The sequence below is a fragment of the Sturnira hondurensis genome, unplaced genomic scaffold (genome assembly GCF_014824575.4).
Source record: "Sturnira hondurensis isolate 20B ecotype Veracruz unplaced genomic scaffold, ASM1482457v3 Scaffold0013063, whole genome shotgun sequence".
NCBI lineage: Eukaryota > Metazoa > Chordata > Mammalia > Chiroptera > Phyllostomidae > Sturnira > Sturnira hondurensis.
In genome coordinates this window covers 4,287,777-4,310,271 of record NW_028085694.1, presented here as the reverse complement: position 1 = coordinate 4,310,271, position 22,495 = coordinate 4,287,777, and the positions used below count along the sequence as shown (strand labels likewise).

General features: G+C 37.2%; 1 protein-coding gene across 7 annotated transcripts in view; it reads left to right on the top strand.

Moving 5' to 3' along the window:
• Positions 1–21,873, top strand: part of PRKACB (protein kinase cAMP-activated catalytic subunit beta) — a 111,941-nt gene extending 90,068 nt beyond the window's left edge. For all 7 annotated transcript variants that reach the window (XM_037060978.1, XM_037060981.1, XM_037060977.1 and 4 more), the window contains 2 exons: positions 12,371–12,535; positions 18,550–21,873. In XM_037060978.1, coding sequence (XP_036916873.1) covers positions 12,371–12,535; positions 18,550–18,675 — 291 coding nt within the window. In that variant the 3' untranslated portion in view covers positions 18,676–21,873. The remainder of the gene's footprint in view (positions 1–12,370; positions 12,536–18,549) is intronic.
• Positions 21,874–22,495: the final 622 nt, after the last annotated feature.

The following is a 22,495-nucleotide window of genomic DNA, read 5'->3' as shown; positions in this document are numbered from 1 at the left end:
TAGTTTTTCTTGACCATGTGTCAAGCAAATACTGTGCCACAGTATTGTACGTTTTGTAATTACTCCATAAATCTTCTTTCTTTTACATTTATAATCCCTAGTTTTGTTTCCAAAAGTATTTGTTTAGAGTTAGTCGTTCGTTCTTTGCCTTGGCTCAGACCTCAGGTCTTTTATAAAAATACCACAGTCAGTTTTAGTAAAGATGGACTGTTTCTTCCTGCCACATGGCGAGGGGCGAGTAGGCTTTGTAGAATTCCCAGGAGGGTGCCTTCTATATTTAAGGTAAAGTTCATGGAAAAGTTTTCTTTTTGTTTCCCCTTTTTGCTCTTCTTACATGCAGTATATTCTTTCTTTGTGGGTTTCTCTTTTGTTTTGTTTTGTTTTGATTATATAGCCCCATTTAGAATATGATCAGGAAATAGGGCGATAATTTTAACATGGCATTACCCTGAGATGTGGTGTATTTGATTTTTTTGCATTTTGTGACCTTTAAAGGCCGAAAATAGCGTAATAAAGTAAAGAATTTGGAGGAGATGGGAAAAGTCTCTATTTCTTGGTATCGCAGCCAGGTTTACACACTACGTTTAGCGTGAAAGCGGATCATCAGGACCAGTGAACTTAAAATTTACAGTCTTAAAAGTTACAGTGTTAAGAAGATAACCTAAAAGCCAATAATCTAGTAATTTATCTTTTTTTTTACCAGTACTGAAATTTAAATTGTGGATGCTGCATAGCTTGACTGTAAGGACTCCAGTAAAATGAGTCTGTCCTCAGACCCCAGGTCTTCAGGCTGTGTGCCCTGTGTCTCACAGTGCATGTACAGTCTGCTGGGGTCAGAGGTTTCCCATTATATTTCTGTGTATTTTATGAGAAAAGTTTTATGAAAAATAAACCTATTACAGATAAGTAAACTAAAGCTAGCCATTGAAAAATGTACAGAAAGGCAGAATGACGGACATACTTTAAGTAGTTAAGTATCAGTGCTATTCTTGTTACTTTTGTAGCTCTCTGGGCCTCAGGTTTCTTTTTTTTTTTTTAAATGCTTCTTTTTTTTAAGATTTTATTTATTTATCTTTAGAGAGGAAGGGAAGGAGAGAGGGAGAGAAATATCGATGTATGGTTGCCTCTCATGTGTCCCCTGGGAATGTGTCCCTCTCATGTGTCCCCCTCTCAGTTCCCCAGGGAACTGGCCTGCAACCCAGGCAATGTGCCCTGACTGGGAATCGAACCGCGATTCTTTGGTTCACAGGCCCGCACTCAATCTACTGAGCTACACCAGCCAGGGCTCTAGGCCTTAGGTTTCTTATGTTTTAAATTCTTTTCACTAAGCAGAGTAGTGAAGTAACAGTAAAAGAACCTTTGAGAGGAACAAGACACCAAAATATATTAGACACGGAAGTGATTAATTTTTTAAGAATTTGAGAAGTGACTATGTAAATTCTCAGGAGAGGATAATGAGAGAACTAAAATATACTTAAATTCACTGATTGGAAGTGGTATATTTTACCAATACAAAGACTAAGAATACAGAAATAGTAATATGTCCAAATAATTTAATCATTGGTAATTACAAAGTTCCTGAATCTTTATTGCTTTTATTTATGCTTAAATTCATAAAAGGAATCAAATTATCTGACAAAGATGATGTCACAAGTAAATTTCATTACTTTGAAAAACTATTTTAGTAAAAATGAATATATATTCATCTGTTAATTGGCCTCAGTTTGCCAATCATTCTATGTTGCATAAAATTTTTCAGCTGTTTATGAATATGTTTTTATTTCATATCAGACTTTAACATTTAAGATCCTATATTACCTTAAAATTTAAATCAGCATATGTTCTAAAATCTTAACAGGTTAAAATTGGTCACCTTATAAGAGTAGCAATATAATAGTATATCACAGTATTTTATTTTTTTAATTTATTTTGAAATATGATAGGGTGTTTTGCTTTTAACTAAAGGTGCCAGATTGCCTCTTCTCATATTGCATATAGAGTTATTTTACATTCCTTATTCCTTTCCTCAGTTAAATAGAACTCATGAAATCAGAATATCACCATTACATGATCTCTAGGTTCTATATTACATAAATATAAATTCATATTCACCATTTCCCAATAAAACTATCTGTTTCAGCACTCAAATCCACACTTGAACATCTCTCTCTCCACATTACAAAAATGTTGTCCCTCTGCTTAGTAGCTAAAATCCAAATAGGAGACTAACTAGTTTTTAATATTTTAAAATTGTTCAAGTTATTAAAAATTCCATTATGGCTTTTTATTTATGAATTCTATTTGCATTTAAATTTTTTAATGGTCTTAGTGATGCAATATATCATGTAAAATGTGCTTTTCATTTAGGATTTTTCTAATTTTTTGAAATGTATATTATGCAGCAACATTTTATGTTGATTATATCTTCTATTCCGAAACCATGTTATAAAGATTATAGGTATCAGTGACTTATCCAAGTTCAAATAAAATGTATTTAATGAAGTGATTAATTCACTAAAATACATATATTTGAACATTAGATTGCTAATTACTTTCTCTATTACAATATTGTAGCTCAAACTGATATTTTTAAATACACAGAAAAATGATTAATCAGCTTTTTAGATTCTCTCCTACACATATTTTGCCTTTAAAAAACAAAGGAGGAGGTATTTAAATGTCAAATTATTCATGCAATATTAAGGTTCAGGTTTAAAAATGCAGTTAATAGAAAAGTTTTATAATTCCCGAATTAACCATGCCTCATCTTGACAATGGCTGTGCTGAGTTTCTGCAGTCTTTAAATTTCATGCCCCAGTGCCATGTGCTTTGTGACAAGAATCAGTTCTGCTTCCCACAGCAATTCTATCTGGCTGAATTACTCTTGGAAATATGAAAGTCAATATTGTGCGCAAAAACGATACTTGCAAATAAGGCAGTCAAGTAACAGCTATTGTGGAAGGCACAACTTTAGAGCCCTTGACTTATGTAATTTATAAAAATTGTTAGCTTCTTTGTATATAAAGTAAATATTATTCCACTTGTAATGAGCATCAGAAATGGACAAGGAAACAGTACACAAAATACAAAGTTTTGAACATATGAGTATACGGGATGATCAAAGAGTTTATTTTTTCTTGAAATTCACATTCACATGGAAGGGAATTGATCAGCAGCCACGTGGCTATTCCTTGGGTCGCAGGGTCTCTAACACCACTCCCAGGCTAGGAGATACACTACGTGCACGGAGAGAGTTCAGCAGACGGTGATAACCAAGGAACGACAGCTTACATTGTAACGCACACCTGCATTGTAAGGTTCCTTACAAGGAAAGGTACCAAGCAAAGTCGGCAAAGGGAAAAAAAGGCACCGGGGGCTAAGTTCACATGAAACCTGGCACAGGCTTTCAAGAGTCCTCTCCCAATGTTAAAGGTCTTCTTTAATAAGAAGAAAAAAAAGATGAGTAACAGGAATAATCAAATGGCAGTATATATACATATCTGTCAGTAATTACCTTAAATGCAAATAGATTAACTGCTCCAATCAAAAGACACACAGTGGCTGAACGGATAACAAAACGAGACCCTTAGATAGGCTGTCTGCAAGAGACTCCCTTCAGATGAAAGGACACACACCGACTAAAAAGTACAAGGATGGAAAAAGATGTTTTATGAAAATTGAAACAAACAAACTAACAAAAATCTGGGGCAGCAATGCTCATACAAAATAGACTTTAAAACAGAGGCTATAACAAGAGACAAAGTACCCAGCAAATCCACTTCTGGGTATTTATCCAAAGAAACCCAAAACACCAAACCAAAAAAGGCATATACATATATTAATATAGGTTCGTTGCAGCATTATTTACAATAGCCGAGATGAGGAAACTCCCTAAGTGACCATCAGTAGATGAATGGACAAAGAAATGGGGCATATGACTCAGCATTGTACAGGGGAATATGACTCAGCATTAAAATGAATGAAATCTCGCCATCTGTGACAACATGGATGGACCCAGAGGGTATTGTGCTGAATAAAGTAAGTCAGACAGAGAAAGATATATTATGCCACATGATTTCAGTTACATGTGGGATCCAAAAAAGAAGATAAATGAAGAAGCAGAATGGAAACAGACTCATAGATACAAAGAACGTTTTGAAGGTTGCCAGAAGGGAGAGGGGTTGGGCAGCGGGTGAAATGGTGAAGGGGTGAAGAGGTGGAAGTTGGGCCCTGGCTGGTGTGGCTCCGTGGGTGGAGTCCCGGTCTGTGAACCAAAGGGTCAGGTCTCTGGTTGGGGCTTTTGGGAAGCAACCGATTGATGTTTCTCTTCCTCTCTTTTTCCCTCCCTTCCTCTCTCTCTAGAAATAAGGAAAATCTCTTTTAAAAAAAACACACACAGCGGTTGTTACATAATGGTCACGGGGATATAAAGTACAGCGTAGGGAAGGCAGTCAATAACATTGTTATAACTTGTGTGTGGTATCAGACGGGTACTAGGTTTCTTGGGGTGATCGCTTCGTAAGTCCTATAAATGTCTAATCAGCTTAAACACCTGAAACTAATATATTATACATGACCTATAATTGAAAATAAAAAATAATATCTTTAAAAAAACTCTGAAGTAAACAGAAAAATGAGTTCTCTTCCAACAGAGTCACGAGGGATACATTTAATGTCCCCACTGGTGAAGTGTTGTCTACCGAGGACACTCACTAGAGACGCAGTGCCCAAGGTTTTGTTGGAATCACACGTGCGCACCCTCTCCCAGCACACACCCAAAAGCCAGACCCTTAGAGCAAAAGCAGATATCTGGGATGAACCGTGTGTACCAACAGCCTAAGGACAGTGGGGCACTCATATCACTTAAAGAACGTTTCGTATCAGTGTGAGAACTGTTACCATTCCAATTCCCTGGTACCTGCCAAGGGCAAAACTTGCAAGCAGACCTTTCATAGCACTCGCAGGCTTGCACAAGTTCTGTTTCCTAAACAACATATGTGTATGTGGATATACCACTGCCCTTTTTCGATGATGCCATTGTTAATGCTTTTTGGGAAATTAAAATGCCATTTTCTATTTAACAGAAATAGAAATAGTTAAACAGAAATAGTTAAACAGACTTGGACTACTCACGAGTCATTTTCATAAAATGTAAAAGCCCTTTGTTCTACTTGCATAAAACCCAGGGCCATTATTTTAACACCTTTCTGTGATCATTTAAAATTCTTCTTAAACCTGCTTCGAGATAGCTCTTTATTCTGCTGGTCCTGTGGGCAAATGCTTGCACCTCATTTGGGTGGGGTGGGGAAGAGCCCTCTGCAAACATCCAGCATTGCTGCATCTACCACGCTGTCTGCTTAAGTAAGAAAGCGCCTCGGAGAGTCCACAGTGGTGGTGCCAATATTGACGAGTATTTTTTTAATTGTCCTAGGTCTTTGTTCATAGATAGGATCCAGGTTGACTAAAGTTTCCCGAGGTCCTATGAAGCCATGTGGAGCTTGGCACCGTACTTAGAGAAAGCCTAGTGTGTGAAAAGTTATTATGTCTTTTGAAAAAAATAACTATTCTATGTGCTAGGTAAATTTTTTACTGGGATTATAGATTTCTAAGAACTATACTTAAATTTATGAGAGGTCATTTCTTTAATTTTATTCCAACATACTTATGGACAGAAGTTAACAAATTATTGTTTGTCAGCGGTGTGCAAACTCTTTTGAGTTATGTTGCCCAGTCAAGTTTACCCTGATGGCATATGAGATGATGTACCAGCTAAACAGTCTTCCCCTGCCAACTGCTGAAGAGCAACAGTAGAAGCTTTCCCTTCTTCAGTCAAGGGTCAACTGTGTAATTTCTGTAATTAAGCTGTATATAGACAAATTTGATTTGGGGCTTATTTCTAAAAAAATAAATAAATTCAGACAACTGGTTAGTGAATTTAAATCACTCAGTGTGGATACAATAACAACATGCACTGATTGGCCTTTGGAGCTAACTTCCTCCTAAATTTTTAGGAAATAATAGTCATTACTAAGGCCAAAATGTACAAGACTTTAAAATGCGTGCTGAGAAAACAGAATAGATATTTTGTTAAGTTGGCTCGATTCAGAGTTTCATAGTTGGTTTAACATGTTACGTAATGTAATTTGACAGCTGTTTAAGTCATCAGTCGTATTCACCATGTCACCCTTACAAAGCAGGGTCACGGTGTCCATTTTCTTCCTCACTGAATCAAACTTGAAGTACACACACAGAGAAGAAAGCGATTTTCCATACAGTGCCAGGTGAAGCACAAGACAAGAAGGAAGGAGAGCCTTCTGGCCCTCTCCAGGTGCCTCTTTCAGCATAAACTGCCCTTGGGCTCGGGAAACACAGTGATAGATATTGCCGTCTTCCACATTCCCTCTGATTGAAAAACTCAGCTTCAGATCATTACGTGTTGCTCTAATGGAAAGGCTGAAGAAGTGAAAAATGTATTGAATTAGTGCCTGCAAGATACTAGGCATGATGCAAAGAGGTTCCATGAAAGTCGTCTAGTTTCTTTTCATACCTGCCGGATGAAACATGCCCTCCTCATCTTACAGATGCCTTCACTGAGACTCAAAAGGCAAAGAAAGGCTTTTTTCTCCAAAGCACAGAGCATGTGTGGAGCTGGAGCTATGATTGGAGGCCGGGTCTTCTTTCTACAGAAACTTAAAGAAATAGCTTGGAATTTTTGAGAATTTTTGAGATGACAAGAGTGTTCAGTTTTATTTAGCTTAACTCACTCATCCTATATGTAGGTCAGTCAACACTCAAAATTGCCCAAAGACTAAAGGAACTTTGTAGCAAAGCAAGAAATAGAATCAAGCGAAGCAGTTTACTTGTTACTCCTTCCCTTGGTTCTTCACAAACTTAGTTTTATTCTTGCATTACTGATCATACCTCTTCAATCTCCCTGGCTTGGCCCTCTTCTCTTCTTTCTCTGCACTTCCTTTTCTGGTGGTCTCATCCAGTTTCATGACTTTTAATGCCGGCTGACAATTTCTAAATTCATTTACTTAGCCCATACCTGACTCATGAGGTACAGACTGCCGTATTCAGCTTCTTACCTAAGCTCTCCGCTCTGATGCCTAGTAAATATCTCAAATTCAACCTAAGACTGGCAGATTCTTGTTTTCCCTAGCAAATGCATTCCTCCCACCAGCTTTCCCATTTTAGTTGATGACAACCCCTTCCCTTTGGTTACTCAGGCCAAACACCCTGGAGTCCTCACTGATACACAGGAAACCATTTCGGCTCTATCTGTAGACGGTGTGCAGAGTTCAACCACTTCTTACCCCATCTGCTGGTACTGCTGTCTTCTGAATCACTAGAGTAGGTCTTTAAAATGTTAAATCAGATCCTGCTACTCCTTAGAACCTTGCAGAGGTTCTCCATTCTCTTCAGAGTATAAAATAACCACCTTACAATGCAAGGTTTTCTGAGGAGTGCAAGCAGGACAATTGTTACAGCATCACTCTTATCACTAAGTTATCATCTGTCATCCTCACTAGAACATACCCCCTGTGAAGACAGGAATCTTTGTCTTATTTTGTGTACCACTATATACAGAGCACATCAGTGCCTGGCACACTGAAGATGCTCATTCAGGATTTGTCAAATTTGAAAATATGCATTCATTAAGTATTTCTTAAGCTCATAAAATATGCCATGCCTGTGCTGAATACAGCAAATCAGTGTGGTCTGTCTGCCTTCAAGAAGCTTTCATGAAGAGTGATGCCCACAGTGAGGGATACTGATTCACTTGGTCTTGTGTGTATTACAAACATCTGTATTTTCTAAATGATCACAGATAATTTTGATACACACCATGTGTTTTGTTTGTCTGTATCTCACTGGAGAAATAGATTTATTCTCAAGAATATACCATGAGGAGACTCAGAAGTAACTTGGTAACTAAAGGCTGGGGGGGGCGGGGACTGAAAATAGGAAATATTAAGGAAAAAGGATCAAATAAACACTCTAGGAAGTGTGTATTGCACAAGCACCTCTTCCATGTTAAATAATTCCACTTTCCAATAATCTTATTTCTTAGATTGGATGGTCCAATGGGTCTACACGATCTCTTCTCCATACCTGGCTCTTTTACAGCAACTCCATGTTATTTACCCTAGCATGAACTGGCAGGAAAATACAAGCATTAGATTTAAGTTCTTTTCCCAGTGATGAAACTGACTGAGTTAGTAGTTTCACTGGATTTCAGGTTCCTTATCTTTAAAATGAAGGTTTAGACTAAATTAAACTAACCTCCCTCTAGCTTCAATATTCCAAGATTCTAATATCACTTTCTGCAGAAGTTATAATTGACAATGGTAATAGAAATAATACCATCTTTGATACAGTTTTGAGGGAAAAATCAGTCATTCTTTCCCTTATAAAAATCTTTAGTGTTCCCAGATTAATATATAGGGTGTGGCCAAGGTAGGTTTACAGTTGTGAGTTCAAAAACCAGTTTATCCTTGTAATATTAATTATTATTATATTTTACATACAAGCTGTAAACCTACTTTTGTCTCTCCCTACACTAAAAATAAAGGTCTTGCAATTAAAACACAATTGTAAGCTGTTTTCTGTTTCGCTTTTGGTTTGGGTTTTTTTCTCTCCCTAATTTCAATTTGCTGAATCAGCGTGGCTTGACAGAAAGTTGGGTCAACAAAGAAACTGGGTTTCTGATTACATTTCGGAACAATCATGGGAAAAGGTCTTTCACGCTGGTTCCCGTTGTTTCTCCCTCAGTCTACTTTAACCGCATGACAGACTCCCTTCTTTAACACGGATTACTATGAGAGTAGGCTGCCTGTCTGAATCACTGGGGAAGAAGAGGGTGTGATGTGGAGGTGAGCAGGATGTGTCTACAATTTGAAAAGGTCCCTAAACAATTTTGCTGTCTACCATCATCTCCCCCACCACCACTCCCCAACTGAGAGTCACTGTTCTGAAGATTAAACAGATACACACACATTAACTAATTCACGACCATTACTTTATCTACATTCGAAAGAACAACTTTATTTAGGTGTGTATATTTTTCATGCATTGTAGTGCACATTACCTGAATTCAGAAGATAGTTTATATGTAGTTCATGACTGTCCACCATTCTGAACACCATGAGGGAGAGAATAACACATTGCAATGAGCAATTCATGAGAACTATTCTAAACAAAAAGAGGTCTACTTCAAATAAGTTATTTCTTTGGAATTTAACAAAGAATATAACCACTATCTATAGATAAATTGTGTTACTTTTCTAGTAGACAGTGAACATCCCATATGCTCTAGTTTTTATTCCAACTAGGATAAATGAAGAAATGTATAGCAAATATTTTTAAGATAAAAATTTCAGCCTCTTAATGAGGTACCTGACAATAACCATCATCGAGTTATTGAATCATGGAAATAGTATAGACTAATTAAAAGTGTACATGCTGGACTCAGAGTACCTGGTGTGAAATTACAGGTTTAGTAGTGATTAGCTCTGTAGTATTGGGCAGATTACTTATAATCACCTTTAAAATGGGAGTAATGATAGTATTTACCTCAGTGGTATGTTTTGAATGTTATGAGCCAGTGGATATAAACTGTTCAACACAGTGCCTAACTTCTAATGAGCCATTGTGTCCTTTGGAAACAAAAAACCTTTTATAGTCTGTGATAATACAGGCTTTTCAAAAATGAAGCTTTCAGTGCTAATTTATATGAGTTGACACCCAAAGCCTGGTCATATACTAGTTATTTGATGACTTGCCACAAACACTTTTTAGTTTCCCTCTGGTATGATCATTTTACTTTATTGTTTACTTTAAATTTTTTATCTATCACTAGCAGAAAAACAAAATTTCTGCCCAAAGAAGTAAATAGACTTGCAAATAGTGCTCCTCAAGCTTTCATGTGCATACATGTGAGTCACTTGGAGACAGAAACTCCAATGTTCAGGCCCAGAGCCCCATCACCTAAAGTAAGTCCCAGGAATCTGCATTTTTATCCTCTACTCTCCCAGTTGATTTTATTTTTTATTTATTTTTAAAAATATTGTATTTATTCATTTATTTTTAGAGAGAGGGAAGGGAGGAAGAAAGAGAGGGAGAGAAACATCAGTGTGTGTATGCCTCGCACATGCCCGCACTGGGGACCTGGCCCGCAACCCAGATATGTGCCCTGACTGGGAATAAAACTGGCGACCCTTTGGTTTGCAACCTAGGCTCAATCCACTCAGCTACACCAGCCAAGCCTCCCAGTTGAGTTTAATGGAAGTGGGTCCTAGGACCACAGCTTGAGAAACATTTATCTGCAGAGTAGCATGAGAGTGGCAGTCAGGGGACTGTGGTTGTGAATCTAGCATTGTCATAGAGTCTAGCTTTACCAGCTCATGACTTCTACCTTGAGAACATGAGAGTATACAAGTATGCTGGGCTTTTTGAAAATCAGAGTTCTGTATGTTTGAAGACAGTATAATAAAGAGCAAAATTTATGAGGGGAAGAATCATGAGACTTGCTATCTAATCCCAGCTCTGCCACTTTATAGTCTAATGATTTGGTAAGTTATATAATGTCTCTGAATCTTAGTTTCTATATCTTTAGAGTGAATACCAAATCCACTGACTATGTTTTATCTACCTAGGACATAAGCTCCGTGAAGTCAGAGGCTTTGTTTTTGCTCACTGTTGTCTATCCAGCAGCTAGAACAGTGCCTGGTACATAGTAGATACTAAATAAGTAACTGTAGAATTGATGAACTACATTATTTGAAATGATCTAATGAATTTTGGGAATAAAAACACAAAAATGCCACAGGTCCTTCCCCCCAGAAGCTCGTAGTCTAGGGAAGACAGATATGCACAAATATCACAGCATAGTTAAGTGAATGAATGCATTGTGGAAATCAGCTGAGGTAATGTAATGCGTCACTTTCCAAGTTATAAGATGATGGTGGTACTTGAAGGGAATCAAAGTAAAAGTGGGAGAAGCTCAGAAATGGGTCTGTTAACCCTTTAAAGCATTTTCTACAGAGGCCTGTGCTCAGTTCGAAGTCAATGCTGTGATAATCCAGAGAATAGTGTTTGTGTTTAGTGAGGGTGGAAATATGAAATGTGTCTAAGGTATACGTTATAGGAAAATGGGATTAGAATAAAGGTGCATGTGAGCACACATATACATACAAAGATATATGCATGTACATACCTTCATGTGTGATGGGGAAGAGGGCAACAAGTAGGAAAGGATGGTGGAATGGTGGTAGTACCCATTTTAACTTTTCAGTACCCATATTAACAAAAAGGTGAGAACTGGGAATTATGTTGGAGTAGAGAGTTAGAGGAGAAGAACATGTTAAAACAAAACAAAAAATAGACTTAGGTCTTCTGTGCCTAAGACTTTATTTTATTGATTGCTTAATACATGATAACATCTTCAGTTATTTTGAGGAGTTTTGTTTGTTTGGTTTTAAGGCTCAAGGCCAGTCAATTAATTGTAAAGTCTTCATAATTTAGGAAATGGAAAATGCTTTTAAACCCATCTAAATCAGCCCTGGCTGGTGTAGCTCAGTGGATTGAGCATGAGCCTGTGAAGCAAAGGGTCACCTGTTCGATTCCCAGTCAGGGCACATGCCTGGATTGCAGGCCAGGTCCCCAGTAGGGGGTGCATGAGAGGCAACCACACATTGATGTTTCTCTCCCTCTCTCCTTCTCTTCCCCTCTCTCTAAAAATAAATAAATAAAATAAAAAACACCCTTTAAACCAATCTAAATTATTTTATACTTTTGCCTAATAGCAAAATTATGCTTAAAAGTCACCAATGACTTTTGAAGTCGTTGAAACCATGAAAAAATGGTTTCCTATGCTGTGAAAGGCAGTGTGGGTTTTTATAATCATTTTTAGACTTCCCTTCTCAAAATGTGCATATTGCTATCTTTATATTCTGCATTTTCTATTTAGATTACAAGTTTAAATTTGTATATCTCTAAGACAGAATTTGTAATGTGAGACTCAAGGGATCTCTCTTAAAGATGGGTGAACTTTCTGACGTTGCCGGAAAAGTTTTGTATGTTACACACCTTTTTCTGGAGAGGAGCCTCTGTTCTGAAAGAGGGCTCCTGACCAAAACAAGACCCTAAGAGAATAGTCTCATTCACCCAAGTTCTCTTCTTTAAGCCTGCTGTGGAGAGTGACATGTGTAGTTAAAAGTATTTGAAGGTTATCAAATACTTTTGATCAAGTCACTATATTTTTGTTTATATAGTGACTTATCTCTAGAGAGAAAAACCTTTCTGGAACCAAAAGAGAAATGTCACGAGTCCTGGAATGTGTGGCTTATCACATGGTGTGTTTGCACAGGTCCGATTCCCATCGCACTTCAGCTCGGATCTCAAGGACCTTCTCAGGAACCTTCTGCAGGTGGATCTGACAAAGCGGTTTGGAAATCTGAAGAATGGTGTGAGTGATATAAAAACTCACAAGTGGTTTGCCACAACTGATTGGATTGCCATTTACCAGAGGAAGGTGAGCCTTTCCTGTCTTTACTTTGAAAGCTTTTTTAAAGTTGGCGTTTAAATTCTATATAGTAGGAGTATTTTCAACTTAATAGTGATTTTAATTTTTTTGACTTTTTTCATGAATCCTATTCAAGTCTTAAAGGACCTTTATATCCCACAACTTAACAATGAGTTTTCTCCTTAATTAAAGGGAAAGCATATATTCTGTATTAGACAATATCCTATGGGTTTGCATTTCCAAGCTGGTGTGAAGCCACCTTAGAAAGACCATATGTAAACAAATATAGTCTGTAACCTTGAATTGGCACATAGCCAGATTTAATAACATTTAATTGCTAGATTCATCGGTTACTATTCACTTTTTATCAGTACCTTTGTAATAAATTGAGACATTTAATAAAAGGTTTTGCTTTGCTGGATTACTTTTATCTCTCCTTTTGCTTCTTGACTCAAATTAAAGATAATTTGTGTGAATAAAGTGTTTTTATCTTCAGCATATTTAATTTTTTCCATAAAACCAAAACTTCTAATGCTTCAGACTTGCCACATTTAATAATATTGTACAGTCACATGAGTGAATCTCCTTAGGAAAAATGTAAATGCTCTAATTAAATATTAAGAGCACAGTTTTCCTTATTTGTATCTTTCATAAAAGATTACTAAACCAAAGCAGTACAGGAATTCTGAAGTGCAGGAAATAAAAACCATAGCCAAACCCAAACAGTGTGAGTGTGGAACTGCGTCTGTATCTCCTTCGAAGGCTGAGCGCCTCCCGCCCTTAAATCGCGGAGCCGCAGTTAGGGTCCTGTCTCCGCTGGGTGTGCTATGCTGCTGAGAGCAAGGTTCTCAGAGATTTAAAGATCTTAGGTCTCCTAAACGGACACTTCAGAGTCTCCTATTCTATTTATTTATTTATTTATTATTCCAAAGTATAGGTGGCATAAAATATTAGTTTATTTCCTAGAACCAGTGAAGTACTTTATAGTTTATTAAAAGCAACTCTGTAAGTTCTCATTTTAATCTTTGAAATAATCCTGGGGAATAGGTGCGGCTATTTCCACCATTTTACTGATTTAAAAAAAAATCAGCCCAGAATGGTTAACTATTTTAAACATCATCGGATAGCTGCCAACATCCCCTGTATTCAACCCCAGGTTCTTCAGCATCGAATACGATTCATAGGGTCCCAGGACCATATGGCTATTAAAATGAAGCCCCAAACCACTGAACAACAAATACACTTCTTCAGAAGATTTTTATAGATTTTACATATCACCCGCTTAACTTCTATGCCTTCGTCATATTGGCAGTAGGAAGGCTGCCTCAAAGGCAGCAAAGAAAAACCATAAACTCTGCAGTTAGGTAGACATTGGTCCAAATCTTAAATCAACCAGCCATTAGCAATGGGATCTTGAGCAAATGTTTATCCTCTTGAAAGCATCCATCCTCTCATCCTGGAAATTTGGACTGAGGTAGAGAATGCAAAAGGAAGCATAGTCTGGGAAGAAAGACTGGATGGATGAGTCCAGGCTCTGTTTTTCTTTCTGGGTGAGGTATGTTTCATGTAGTTGTAATCTAGTAATTTGTTAAGAAAACGAATTTGAAACTCATAATCCCTCCATCCAGACAGCACCTCTGTGCTCTGTGTCACTGCATGACTTCAGTAACCACCCAGGATCCCCTTCCTCCAGCCCCACACTTGCCCCTAAGCTTCGGATTGTTAATAGCACGATGCTACTTGGGTGACTTATTTAACTAAATTGTCCTTTAGTGCTTTGATCTATCTTTTTTTTGTCATTCTTTAATAATTAGCCAGTTATCCTCTCAGCATTTGCTGAATAATCCTTATTTGACCCCACATTTGAACTTCCATGTTTACTAATAGAAAATTATTATATACTTCAGTCTGTTTCAGAACTTTCTTTTTGTCTATTCTTGTACCATGCACCAGGGGTCCCCAACCTCTGGGCCATGGGAAAGGATTCATAATTCCATATTTTTCCAGCCCTTTTGTTATAGCACAGTGCACACAACATAAAATTGTCGGTCTTAACCATCCCCGAGTGTACAGGTCAGTGCTACTCCACACAGTCAGGTCGTTGCGCAGCCATCACCACAGACATCTCCGGAGCCCTTCGTCTCGAGAAACCGAAACTGTCCCCATGAAACATGAGCTCCTCTGTTTTGTTGGTCTTTCCAAACAAGGATATAGTATACATATATCATATGTATATCACAGTATATTAATTAGAAGAGAACCAAAGTCTTGGGAGTTCTTTATACTGAACATGTTTTGTTTCTGCCTTTATTCAAATAGTTTCTCCCGTTCAGTAAAGTTTTAGAGACCCCTCCCCCATCCAAGTCCAATTTCTTTCTTAAAGTTATTCCTTAAATTTGTATCGGCTGCCCTCCTGATGGTCTCTTTCTCATTATGACAGAACACAGGGGGAGAAAACATTTCCATGTTTCATTGTTACTGCCCCCCTTACTAAGCTCTGTTACTGATTTCTGTAGCTTTTTCAGTGATTCCCTTGAACTTTATTGACAGGTAATCACAAGGGGTGGAGATATCATTTGCCTCTTCTTTTTCAGCATTTATATCTATATTTCCATTTTGTTTTACTATGCATGCTAGGATGTATAGAGTAACATTTTAAAACAGTAGTGCTGTTGAGCTTCTTGTCTTATTCTTCTTGGCAATGTGAATCCTTTTCCTGTTTTACCATCAAATACGAAGTTAGCTCTTTGTCCTATATAAGTATTCCTGATTGAGAAATACCCTTGATTGCTACCCAGTACACTGTATTTTATCTCTGACATATTACTGTGGGTGAGATAGCCTTATGTTCCTGCAGTGAGCACCATTTAATCATGGGGTATTTTAAAGTCTGCCTATAGCCAATTTACTAAAATTTAATTTAGAGTTTTTACTGCCATAATCATCAGCTTTATTGACCTCTAAATTTTGTTTTTCTGGAGTTGAGATTATGTGGATTCATAAAATGAGTTTGGGAATTTTGCATGTTTTTTTATTCTTTAGGAAATTTAAGGAACATAGGAATCATCTTGTATTTATTCCTCAGAAGTTTTTACTAATTCTCTGGATATTGGTCTCCTTGAGTTTCTGCCTCTTCTTGAGTCAATTTTAGAAATGTATATTTTTCTATAAAATTATTCATATCCCTTTGTAATTATCATTGTTTATGTTATTTTTATTATTATATCTATTGTTAATGCTACATATAGAGGCACTTAATAGGTTTGCTTAAGGTTTGTCCATTTTATTAGTATTTTAAAGATTTATGGGATATTTTGAATCTTTTCATATTTTTATTTATTTATTTGTTTGTTTATTTTTTAAACAATGAGAGTGAACTCTACTTATTTCTTTTTTTAAAAGACTTTATTTATTTATCTTTAGAGAGGAAGCGAAGGAGAGAAGAAGAGAAATATCAATGTATGGTTGGCCCTCGTGAGTCCCCTGCTGGGAACTGGCCTGCAACCCAGACATGTGCCCTGACTGGGAATCGAACTGCGATTGTCTGGTTCACAGGCCCATGCTCAGTCCACTGAGCTACACCAGCCAGGGCTCATATTTATATTTAGTTGTAAAAATTTTTGCTGTTACTTGGCAAAAAATTTACTAATCAGTGGCCATCATTATTGTATTTTTAACATTCTTAAAATGGTATAGAACCATTCACTTAGAGTTCATATGTTTTTCAAAGGACTTGACTTGTCTCAGGTTAGTAAAGAGCTTATCTGCCAAAAAGTAGCACACTGTAACAAACAGGTTACAGTACTGGGCAAATTGATCAACAGCAAATCTTGATTATCAGCAGAAACGGACTTGGGGATCCCAGGTTAATTTAAAAATAGAAATGATTCAGTACTCTAACATAGCCATTTGTTTTAATATTGCCTCAACTGTAATTATGCAGAAAGACAGGAAACAAGAAAGTAGCCTGAAATTCACACCGTGCAATCATTTTCTACAAATGACTGTACCAATAGGCTCAGTGCTAAATTGCCTCATGACTGGATGTGAGGTGACTGTCTCCTTATCTCACTCTTGTGCGTGGTATGAGCCGCCGTCTGTTCACAGCACGTGCAAGTCAGCAGCTGACAAACAATGAGATGCTGTCAGGCTCTGCAGTCCTTCTTGTTTTTTACCTTATTCTTTTTAAATATCTTGTTTTATGTGTGTCTTATAATATTATAGTCATGCATAATATTATAGTCATGACTTATGTTATGCATAAGTCATAACAAATACTTTGTTAAATCAAACAAATGGCTTAATGCTTGTGTCATTCCTATAAATGACTTGTAAATAAATACTGTACATATATTGGTGGCATATACTCTGTGTTTTATTAAAAATTATATAAGTCAAAATACTTTGGAGACCACGTGTGTAGATACTATTAGAAAGGACTCTGGGCCACTAGTAGAGAATCATGAATTGGAGACCTACTCTAGCCATTTGGTAGTCATGTTGATTTGGTCAGCGTTCTGTTTGATAATCTGCACAGTGGCATTAAGACACCTGCCCTGCCCCTCTCACAGCACTGTATTGAGGAGGAGATGAAGTAGCCATATGTACGATGATTCATATGTATGAAATAGCCATATATATGTGAACACTATAAATGCTGTGTAAGTTGTATTATATGTTCAACATTTAAAATCTTTTCCTCAAACATTCAATATACCACATAAATTTTATAAAGACCATATTTTAAATAATAGAAAGATTTTAGTTTTAGGATCCAAGGAAAGAAATGATCAGAATTTAACAATTCTGTAAGTTTAACAGAAATCTGGGTTTTTTCAACTTCCAGAAAGGTTTGATAGCCAGATATTTTAAACAAAATAAACTTGGGAACGTAAAAAAGAAGGAGAGAATTTAAAAAGGAAGGAGATTAAAAGTAAATCTAAGAGTTAATCTGCTAACCACAGGAGAAAGAAATTAAGGAAAAGAGGATGGGAAGACAAAGGCTTTAGAAATAAGGACCTGATAAAAGAAACATTGGAGCTCTATAACATTCAGTGTGAGCGTTTGATGCCAACAGTTAATTGTCTTATAAATCTCTAAAAGTATTCTGTTGGCCTGTACTATTCATTGAATGAAAATGTTGAGATTAAGAGCAAACCTACTTTTTGCTGCTTTTTCTAATGCCGCCACTTAGGGACTTACAGGCATTTAAAGACACCATTGTGTATTAAAGGGGAATTTGTTTTCCTTAGTGTTTAAAAACTCTCAGTCATTTGTCTTTCCTCTTATTCTAATATGTGTGGTTTTTTTCTATCCTGGAGATAGCATCAGATCCCACAGGCAAGAGCTCAGCATTGCAGGGCTCCCTCCTCCCCCAGTCACTTCACTCCCCCAGTCTCAAGTCCACTTCAGCACCATGACTTCTGACTACTTGTGGATTGCGGGTTCTCACAAACCCCTCTTGGGGTTGGATTAATTTGCTAGAGTGGCTCACAGAACTGAGAAACTTTTCTTAACACATTACCAGTTTGTGGTAAAAGGATATAAGTAGAAACAGCCAAGTGGAAAAGATACAGAAGGCAAGGAATGTGGGAAGGGCTCAGAGCTTCCCCCTCTCCCAGAGCATGGCACTCTCCCCAGATGCCCACCTGTTCGACAACCCAGAAGCTCTCCAACCCCATCCTTTGGGGGTTTTAGGCAGGCTTCATTCCATAGGCGGGATTGATTAAATCATTGGCTTGGGTCACTGAACTCAACCTTCAGCCTCTCCTCTTACCAGCGGTCTGAAGGTTCCAGTCCTCTGATCACGTGACTGGTTTCCCTGGCAACAGCCCCCACCCTTAGGTTACCCTTGGATTTCCCGAAAGTTGCCTCCTTAACATAACAAAAGGCACCTTTAACATTCTCTGTATTTAGGAAATTCCAAGGGTTTTAGGAACTCTGTGCTACAAAATCAGGATGAAGACCAAATACATTTCTTACTATAAATCACAATCTCACTTATTTTTCTGTCTCAATTATAGGTTGAAGCTCCATTCATACCAAAGTTCAGAGGTTCTGGAGATACCAGCAACTTTGATGACTATGAAGAAGAAGATATCCGTGTCTCTATAACAGAAAAATGTGCAAAAGAATTTTGTGAATTTTAAATATGACCAACAAGATGACACCAGAACTCACGCTCAGTCTTTGCACTCTGTTGAGAGAGAGAGGGTGGAGCTGAGACCATCCTTGTTGAAGCAGTTACCTAGTTCCTTCGTCACAGCGACTGAGTGAGGTCGCGACTGCCATCCTCTGTGTGCACTCTGCGTCCACCTGTGTCGCAAGGCACCGCTAAGCGAGCATTGTCTGTGCCATCACTCAGAACTAGGCACTCTCCTGCTTCTCTTTGGTTCGCCTTTCTCCTCTCCACCTGCATCCTTTTTCTTCCTTTTTCATTCATTAGTCTTTCTCCAAACAGTGCTCTGTTTTATTTTACTGGTGTTTGAAAAGGGCAGTGTTATGGTTATGTGATATTTGAAGGGAAGGAAAGTGTTCCTTCTAGTAGTTCTTGCCAATATTTGTGTTGGTCCATGGCTCAAAGATATACTTTCTCATCATTGTTTTTTACTTTGAGTAGTTCAGACTCAGTTTTGCCAGAACTCTTGACAGTTTTTGAAGATAGAATGTTTTATTGTTAAGGAAACGTATACAAATTTTAAAAAATAACTTTCTCAAAATTCACTGTTCTGGCAATAAATGTGGATGGACTAATAGGAAGTAGCTAGACACAACAACATAGGTTCCTATAGGTCAAAGGTTCTATTTCCCTCACCTCTTTGTATATCCTCCTCCCCTCAAGTAATTCAGTGACCCGCCTGTACGTTGTGTCAAGCGTGTCTCATTCACAGGAAAAACTAATGATGTGGGTTGTGATCACCCAAACTCTCCCCCCAGGCATCCGCATTTCTGTAGGTATTAGAGAAGAGTTCTCAGATTTCTAAATCTTGACTCTTCCATAAGGGTTTTAGCCAGTATTTTAATAAAACATGACTAATGAAGTGACAAAATTTTAAGTTTCTCGAATAAGTCCTCATTGTAAACTTTTTAAAGGCAAAGAAACTAAAAAAGAACGTTAATGTGGACAAATACTTTGTTAAATCAAACAAATGGCTTAATGCTTGTGAACAATATAGACAGGCCCTTATTTAAATGAGGGTATTCATTTGGTTTTGCTCTGTTATGTTTTGTCACAGTTCAGAACAAAGGAAGTCCTGGCCAGGTTGTCATTCCAGTGCCCTACACTGTGTGTCAGCCCGAGGTGGGGGCGCCGGTGCGACTCAGGCTCTAATCCTGTGCCGCCTTGGCGAGGAAAGGGACAAACTTGATACAACTGCCACAATTGCGTTTTCATTTGAGGTGTGGTATTTTCAGATACGTAACAATTTCCAGCCTCTTTTCTCTTGGTAAACAGAATGTGTGATCATTGGAGTTTAGTTTTCTTATATATTCTTTTGCCAACTGACTTAATAACGTCACAGTCATATGGAAATTTCAGGCACTTTTGCACACTTAGTTTAGTGTTTGTTGAGAATCCATGGCTTAAATGAGTTTTTAAAAATATTTTTATCTTTGCTTTTAAATATTCCCGTATGGCTTTCTCTCTGTGAGTCCATGACCTATCTTAAAAGAACCCACCAAAATAGTTGAAAATAAACTGGCTTATTTTTTATGATCAGTTTATGTGCATAGAAGGTGTAGTTTTTAGTCATACTGATCTTAATGTGTACAAGCATTTCATCTGCTTCGTTATCGGTGCGGACAGGGCACTGACACCGCTTCCTTTCCTCTCTGCCGCACCCTTGTAAATCCTGTGAAGACGCCGAAAAGGCCCGTCTGACATGTTCTCTGCAGCAATTGGTACATCTTTTGGTTGTCAAGTGTTTCTGCATGGTTATGTCATTTACAAGCTGGTACTGATTTCAGCTTTTGGTCCACCTATATTTAAAATGTGCAAGAAAAATGAACTACTTTAGCAAGTTTTGATGTAACAAAAATATATCATCATGTTCATAAACTTATATCATTTGTATAAAATATTTTAATTAGTTTTTTTTGTATTTCGTTTAGACCCAAGAACCCGCTGATCATTGTATTCTATATGTACGCTACAAATTCTATGGGAGCTTTGTTGTATATTACTGTAAAATTATTTTAATAAATCATGGGGATGACAATTTGATTATTACATTTTAGTTTTGGTAATTAAAAAGATTTCTATGGATTCTAAAAATATTTTTTTTAATGAAATTGCTACTGTGCAGCACGACTTGCTGTAGAATCTATCTGGGTAGATGACGCCTACGCAATACATTGATTTTCAGGGCTATTTAGCCATTGCATTTTACTCTCTATTTAAAGGACATGAGCAAGCTTTTAAATATATCAAGGGAGTCTATTTCCAACCAGTCATGTACACCGAATTAGAATATCTTAAAATTGTACAAAGTTCTCAGTTTCTGCCACAATTTAGCCAAGAACAATATAAAAACTTAAATAAGAAATAAGTGGCATGAATCAGTATTTAGCCTCTAATTACGTTATTTGAAACAGAAGAAGTTGTGTTTTTATGTGGTAAATATGAAGGTGGCAGTGTAGAGGAAAGAGCCCTAGACTGAAAGTCAAGACATCGGAGTTTCAGGCCTGGCCTGTCACCACCTGCATGACCTTGGCTGCGGGTCTCTTAGATGTGAAATGGAGGAGTTCCATTGGGCAGTTTCTAAGGTCCCTTCTAACTTGCACGTGTTGTGATACGATTCTTTTTATAACATTCTGAAGGGGTAACATGGTTGAAGTAAATCTTGTTAAGATGAACTTTTAGGGCATCTCTCTTCTTTCTTCCAGTGTTCATAAAATTCTTTGAATATCATGAAAAGCTCATGTCTTGTTTAGATTCCCTCCTCTTTCACGGATTCTCAATATCCAGTTAATATCAAACTGTCAACCTACCAAAAAAAAAGATATTGTGGCTTGTGGGTGTTGCTCTCATGTTTTTGATAGGTTCTTGTACTGACTGCCCATTGGCCTGAAAATATTCATTGTAAGCTTGAAAAAATATCATTTTTCTTTCCCACTGATTGTGTTTTCTGCTTGTTATAAGAATCAAATGAAATAATGTATGTGAAAGCACCTTGTAACCTGTAACCTATCAATGTAAAATGTTAAGGTGTATTGTTATTTCACTAATTACTTCTTTGTTTAGAATGGAATTTCCTATGCACTACTGTAGCTGGGAAATGCTGAAAACAACTGTGTTTTTTAATTAATCAATAACTGTAAAATTAAAGTATCTTCAAGGGATGAAACAATTCATTGGGTATGGAATTGTGTTTCTTGCCCTCCTCTCCTCATTTATTTTCTGTGGATACTACAGATGCTTAGACATTCCCAATTTGTATGTGTTTGGGTTGGTCTTTTGCTGGTTGGGAACAGAGCAACAGGGTGGGGGGGAACGTCCACCGGTCAACTCCAACTGAGGGTTTACTAAGAAACTACTAGATTCATTCCATAGTTTAAAAAAAAAGTGTTTCTACTTCTTCCTCATGCTATTAGTTCAAATTGCTCTTAGTCTAATTATGAAAATATCCATCTGTAAAGGATTGTCACTATAAGATTTTTCATCCTTTTATCATTACGGCGAACTGTGAATTTCCACATTTTTCTCTAGAAGTGCATTTGAGCTTTGCATTTACCTCTTCCAGTTTTTGCTGAGTTGATTAGTGTGTCTTTCTATAATTGTCCTTGACCTCAAGAAATAATGCCTAGATAATTATCTTAATAGTTTACCATTTATATTACTATGATTGTTACTGCAAACATTGATAAATATTGATGCATTTTAAAGCATGGTGCTTACTATTTTCATACCAGTGCTTACTTCATTTTATAATTGTTAGAGCCTAATGTAAATTCCAGTTTGATTATTTCCTT